The sequence below is a fragment of the Carassius auratus genome, chromosome 28, assembly GCF_003368295.1.
Source record: "Carassius auratus strain Wakin chromosome 28, ASM336829v1, whole genome shotgun sequence".
Lineage (NCBI taxonomy): Eukaryota > Metazoa > Chordata > Actinopteri > Cypriniformes > Cyprinidae > Carassius > Carassius auratus.
The window spans coordinates 57,258-64,136 of NC_039270.1; the positions used below are offsets into that span (position 1 = coordinate 57,258).

At 37.7% G+C, this 6,879-nt stretch overlaps 1 protein-coding gene across 1 annotated transcript; it reads right to left on the minus strand.

Moving 5' to 3' along the window:
* Positions 1 to 4,059: 4,059 nt before the first annotated feature.
* Positions 4,060 to 6,087, minus strand: LOC113046551 (uncharacterized). The gene is made up of 2 exons (XM_026207364.1): positions 4,462 to 6,087; positions 4,060 to 4,177 (listed from the first exon to the last, which is right to left on the minus strand). The coding sequence occupies exon 1, from the start codon at positions 6,027 to 6,029 to the stop codon at positions 4,689 to 4,691; it is 1,341 nt and encodes a 446-aa protein (XP_026063149.1). The 5' UTR covers positions 6,030 to 6,087; the 3' UTR covers positions 4,060 to 4,177; positions 4,462 to 4,688.
* Between the last annotated feature and the right edge of the window lie 792 nt (positions 6,088 to 6,879).

Below are 6,879 nucleotides of genomic sequence, written 5' to 3' on the forward strand. Positions count from 1 at the left end.
CTTTATTCAGCATTGTCTTTCTTCTCTTCCATGTCTGTTTGAGAGAGAGTTCAAAACAAAGCAGCTGGATATCCGGTTCGTGAATGAATCATTCAGTTCACCAAATCGAACTGAATCGTTTTAAACGGTTCGCATTTCTAATACACATTAATCCACAAATGACTTAAGATGTTAACTTTTTTATTGTCGCTGACACTCCCTCTGAGTTCAAACAAACCAATATCCTGGAGTAATTCATGCACTCAAACAGTACATTGACTGAACTGCTGTGTAGAGAGAACTGAAGATGAACACCGAGCTGAGCCAGATAACCAACAAAAGACTGACTCGTTCATCACAGTTTTTTTATCATCTTGTCTCAGTTATAAGTTTATAACTATATTAAAACTTGTTTTGAAAAATGTCTTTGTCATTTGAATATTGATTTTAAAATCGATTTAAATCATGAATCAGATTTTTTTTAGGCCATATGCTATCGCCCAGCACTAAAAGCAAGTAAAGAAGGCTCCCTTTAAAATCACTTATGTTGTCAGTTAATGAAGCTCTTTTTTACATCGTGTGTACATCGTGTGTATTAATTTTATTCGTTTCTTGTTTTAGGCTAATTAGGCAAAAATAATGGGAACAAAATTATACAGTGCTTCATGTTTAAACATGCAACAATTTCTTAATCAGTTTACAGACAAATGTTTTTTCCCCAATAAGTTAAAGGACAGGTAACGAATAACAAAATGGGCTACCACTTTTAATGCTCTGATGCAAAGTAAACCACAATTTCTTTTGAATAATATAACACATAATTAATATAATATAAATAATACTGCACACCTTTTAAATGTGTCAAATCTAACATATGGTTTAATACCATGTAGATTAGAGAAAATATAATCACAGGCTCAGGCACAGGCTTGACATTTATCCTGCTTGAATTCGTTCTAAGAAATGCACATAACTTCATAAGTACCAAACTTTCGTCTGTGGATATTAAATATAAAATATTTTAACTACAGTGTTTTTCTTTCATTTTCTCTGACTGAAGCCATCAAATCTAACACATCAGCGAGGCAAAACTGACGTCTATTAGTGAAAATTTGCGCTTTGATGCGCTTGTTTGATAACTTGTGGTTAAAGCGCCACTCAGCGGTCAAAGGCTGCAAATGCACTTTATATCGCCGCCACGGCGGTAAAAAGGGCCTTTTGAATGTCTACTAAGTGTACGTAACTTCCTTACGATCATGAATTTTCTGTTCCTTTTGTGTTTCCCTATTTTGGTCATGTCCCATTGCTTGTTTGGTTAATTGATTAATCCCCACCTGTTTTACATTCCCCTGATTACCTCCCTTCAGCAATCCTGAAAACTTTCTATTCTGGGGCTATAGAAAGTGTATTGATTCAGTGTATCTCAGTGTGGTATGGGAACAGCTCCAGTCAAGACTGCAAAGCCCTGCAGAGAGTTGTGCGCTTAGCTGAGCGCATCTCAGGGTCTGCTCTCCCCTCTCTGCAGGACATCTACCTCAAACGCTGCAGAAGTAGAGCTGCAAAAATCATCAAAGACTCCATCCTCCCCAGTAATCATATTTTCACTTTGCTGCCATCTGGTAAGCGCTTCCGTAGCCTGATGGCAAAAACTGAGAGACTCAGGAGGAGTTTCTTCCCCCAGGCCATTAGGCTCTTAAACTCTAAACCAGCTTCTTTACATCCTCATGCCTCCACTTAATGTTCACTTTATCTTTTTACTATATTCACTACCTCACATTGACACACTGACAGTGTCGCCCTGTTTTGCACAGTTGCTTCTTGTACATTCCTGGGTATCTTAATATTTAAGACTACAGTAAAATGCATATATGCACATTGTACATTCCTGTACATCTTAATATTAAAGACTACAGTTTACATTCATGCACATTATTTTGCGTTCTATATTTAATTCTACAATATACATTTTTTATATTTTATTCTTATATTTTTATTGTTTACTTTTATTTCATTCTTACATCGCTTTATTTATGTATATTTTCATCCGTGTTGTTTTCTTTAATAATTGTACTGTCCATGGAGCGGACCTGACTCACATTTCACTGCTGGTTATATATGCTATATATAATTTTGTATGTGACGAATAAAAAATCTTGAATCTTGAATCCCTTGTGTTTAAAACCCTATCTGTTTAGTTCCTCCTTGTCCACGATTAACAATGTTACTTGTATTGATGTTAATGATGTTATATGTTATGTATCCTGATGTTATGTCCTGAAGTTCAGTTAGCTGAAGATATGTGTTAGAATTTCTCTTTACTCCCATGTTAATTATACTCCTCTTTTGATTTATATATCCCTTGTGCGTTTTGATTCCAACGCCAGCAATACACAGTTGTAACAAGCGGCTGTTTGTTTTGTATGTTTTGTTGTTTTCTTAAAGAACCAAAGCATTTACCAGTTTTTCAGTAATATGTGCTACATTGATTAATTAGTGTTAGGATTGATAATTAGCCACACAGAAAGTGGTATTTACCGTTATTTCACAAAATAAAGACACACATAGCTTTTAATTCAGTCGTGTCTGTTTCTGTTTATTTGTAGTCACAGACAGTTTAGGTCTACATCACATTTTAAAAAGAATTATCACATCTTATCAATTCCTATCAAAAATATGACCATGAGTAACTTTAGCATTTTCTCCAGTCCCAACACATTGTTATATTTTCAGTCAGAAAAACAAAAACTAGGTTAATTATTTATGACATACACAGAGATAAATATGAACATCAGGTACAAAGAAAGAAGGCTTCTTGACAGATAAGATATGTAAATAAATAAATACATCACTTGTCTGATTTTTTTCAGCCGGTCATATTTACTATGTTTACCATGGTAATGCATGCATTGTCTTTTGCATTGCATATTTCTGCTTTGTTGATCATAATCTACATCGGATTTCAAACAGAAGTTATTTCAAACACTTGCTGCAGTCTGAAAGTGAGTATATCTATATCATAACCTTCACAACTTCTGGTGTGTGTAAAGTTTAATCAGTTTTCAAGCATGTTTAGGCCCTTAAAAATATTTATAATTTTGAAGTAAAAGAAAAAAAAAAGAAAAAGAAGAAGAAAAACAAACAGAGCAATTCCAAGAGTTGCTATTACCATAATAGTCTCTTGGTCCCTAATAGACACTTGTGGTGAAGGAAGACGGATTTCATCAAGCTAATGTTGTTAAATAGCTTGACAGCAAGGAGTGTTATAGGTAATAATTAATCTTTAAACTGAACTGCAGATCTCATATTATGAGACAATATTTTTTAGCGAGTAAAATGATAAATAATGCCCACTTCGATATTAAGGCGAAACACTGCTAGATTCTACGGAAGTTCTAAGCGGCCATGCATTATAATATTTTTTCTTCTTGTTTTCTCGTTATAACGACTTAATTTTCTCGTTTTCTCGACATAACGAAGTTCGTTTTCTCGTTATAACGACTTCATTTTCTCGTTTTCTCGACATAACGAAGTTCGTTTTCTCGTTATAACGACTTAATTTTCTCGTTTTCTCGACATAACGAAGTTCGTTTTCTCGTTATAACGACTTAATTTTCTCTAAGAAGTTACAAAACTGCGCCAGCAGGTGGCACTATAGACCTAAATATAACTGATGGGGCGCTGCACACTATCCACTTTACTGTACGCGGACCTTCCTCGTGATCGCTATAATTTGTGCAGTCTTCATTACTGACATTTAATTAATTCATAAATGTTAAATGCTTGAATCAATATGAATATTTTGTGTATTAAGTTCCTGCTAGATGCATGAGTTTCACCAACGCGTTCTGTGTCATAAAATAACTGCTTATCAAAACCAAGGTTGACATCACTGTATTCTGTTTATCTACAGTAGGACGGGATTTAACGATGTAGGCTGATGTGCTTCTTTTCCTTATTACTAATCTTTATTGTTAACCATACTGATGAGAAATGTGATGTATATGTAAAATCCATAGGCTAATTCAATTCAGTTTTGTTCTATAATGTTGGAATCGTTTTTTTCTACACACACTCACACACACTATTCTGCCCTGGCAATGGTGTTCTAAACCAAAGACTGACAGATAGCTAACAGGAATAAAGCTTCATCACACGTTCTTCGTTGTGCTTATGTGATGCACTTTACTTTACTGTAAAACTGAAAGAAACACAAAAATACAAATTACAAAATGATTTACAAAATAGCATGGACATTTTCACATTCACAAACATCTGTTTACAGAATTAAACAACAAAATAAACAACCGAATTATGTCTTTGAAGAAAAATGCGACTATGTAACCTTATTAGCATATTAGCTGTCAGATCACGCTATATTTCAGAATCAAACATCAATCTCTAAACGTCTTAATAACGACCAGCTTTTAATTAAATTAACACAACATTATTGCAGTTATTTTCAATATGAAATGTATAACTTACGGTCGTATCTACTCCAAGGATTAGACAGCATCTAAAACGCAGATCACAGAAAACGACTCTTCTTCTACTGTTTTACGAGCTTCCTGTTGCGTTCTACTGAGTATTGTAATAACGATTTTCACCACAAGGTGTCACACATGAACTACTTATACAAACCAAAATGAAACTAAAGAAAAAACTAATACTGCACAGAACACTCCCCGCCTGGTATAACTTGTGTTATACCACTATGCATTCCGATTATTTGACAAAAGTAAGACAACATCACATATAGGTCTTAAGTACTCTCTGAATACCCCTTGCTTAGCAGTCTTCACCATAACCTTACGAATTTTTCCATCAGATGAGGCTATAGTCTTTGCTATGAGACCAATTGGCCACTCACTGCGCTTAGCTTCCCCATCCTTCAACAGAACAATGTCTCCTTCCTGAATACTCTCTCTCTCCTCTGTCCATTTTCTCCTGGGTTGCAAGGTAGACAAGTACTCCTGCTTCCATCGCTTGTTCTCAGCATTATGCCCTCTTGTCTTACGTGTCACCACAGTGAATGGTCCAAAAACATCAAGACCTGTGTGTGTGAAAGGTGGATCTACAGAAACTCTATCTGAGGGCAAAGCCGACATCTTCTGACTCTCCATCTTACCTCTCAGTTTCTTGCACAGCACACATTTGTGGATGATATTTGAAACAGATCTTTTGCCACTGACTATCCACAATCCAGCACTACGTATAGCACCCTCAGTAAAATGCCGGCCTTGATGAGCCACTTGATCATGAAAATGCTGAATTAAAAGACCGGTTACGTGATGATTGGGAGGGATTATCAAGGGATGCTTCTCTATATCAGAGATGTCAGCACAGTGAATGCGACCCCCAACTCTTAACAGACCCTCATTGTCCACAAAGGGGTCAAGCCTCAGGAGTGTGCTACGCTGCGAGACTTTACCAAACTTAGTCAAACTCTCAAATTCTTCCTGGTACACTTCTCGTTGTACGGTTTTGACTATAGTCGCCTTGGCTTGTGATATCTCCACACCTGAGGTTTTAGTACACAGATGCCATTTTCGACAGAGTGTGTCAGGAAAAGATTGTGAGAATGAATTTGCTATGTGCGTCAGAGTAGTGATAGCTCTCACCAAGGATCTCCAGCTTGAGAAACGTTCAAATCTGCTTGAGCCTAGTAAGTCCTCTTTGACGTTAGTTGCCAGTGTGTTCACTTGGGGGCGAATTTCAACATCCTCTTCTGCTTTTACAAGTCCATATGACTCTCCTAAACTACATCCTATAGGGTCACATTCCCTAAGGAACTCTGGACCTGAGAACCAGTTGGTAAGGGGTAAGTGGGCTGCTGCCACAAACCTGGTGGCATGATCTGCTGGGTTCTGTTCAGAACAGACGTAATGCCATTGACTAGGTTCCGTGGTTTTTCTTATGCGTGCAACTCTGTTAGCCACGTACATGTAGAATCTGCGTGTTACATTGTGAATGTAGCCGAGCACTATGCGACTGTCAGTGTAGAACTGGATATTGTGGAACTCTATGTCAATTTCTTCCTTTATAAGTTCCATCAGCTCAACAGCAAGTACCGCTGCACATAACTCCAGGCGTGGAACAGTATGTGCTGGAAAAGGGGACAACTTGGATTTTCCCATTACAAACCCCACGTGAAGCTGTCCGTTTGAGTCTATTACTCGTAGGTACGCTACTGCAGCGATAGCTAAAATAGAAGCATCCGAGAAGATACACAACTCTCGAACCTGAGCTCCACACAGTGAGGTTGGGACATAAGATCGTGGTATTTGCAATCGATCAAGCTCTGCTAAAGATGAAGTCCATACCTTCCACGAATCTCTTTTGTCTGCCGGAAGAACAGTGTCCCAATCCTGTTGTATAGTTGAAAGTTCTCTCACTATAGCTTTGCCTTGCATGGTGACTGGACAGACAAACCCGAGGGGATCATATAAACTATTGACGGTGGAAAGGATCCCTCTTCGAGTAAAGGGTTTGAGATCTTGAGAAGCTTTAAATGTGAAGCAGTCTGCCTTGATGTTCCAACTTATACCAAGGCTGCGTTGGAGAGGTATTGGGTCTTTATCAAAATCCAGGCCTTTGAGATCGTTGGCTCTCTCACTAGATGGAAAAGCTTCCATCACCGAAGCACTGTTAGAAGCCACTTTATGCAGATTCAAGCTTGACTTTGATAGCATTGCTTGCGTACGCTTTAGGAGATCAATGGCTTCTCTTTCAGTAGGGACAGATGTGATGCCATTGTCAACGTAGAAGTTGCGTAACACAAAGTCCTTAGCATCCATACCATAATCTGCTTCACCATACTCTGCTGCTCGCCTTAAGGCATATATAGCGACTGCTGGCGAAGGACTATTGCCAAAGACGTGCACGGTCATTCTGTAATCAATG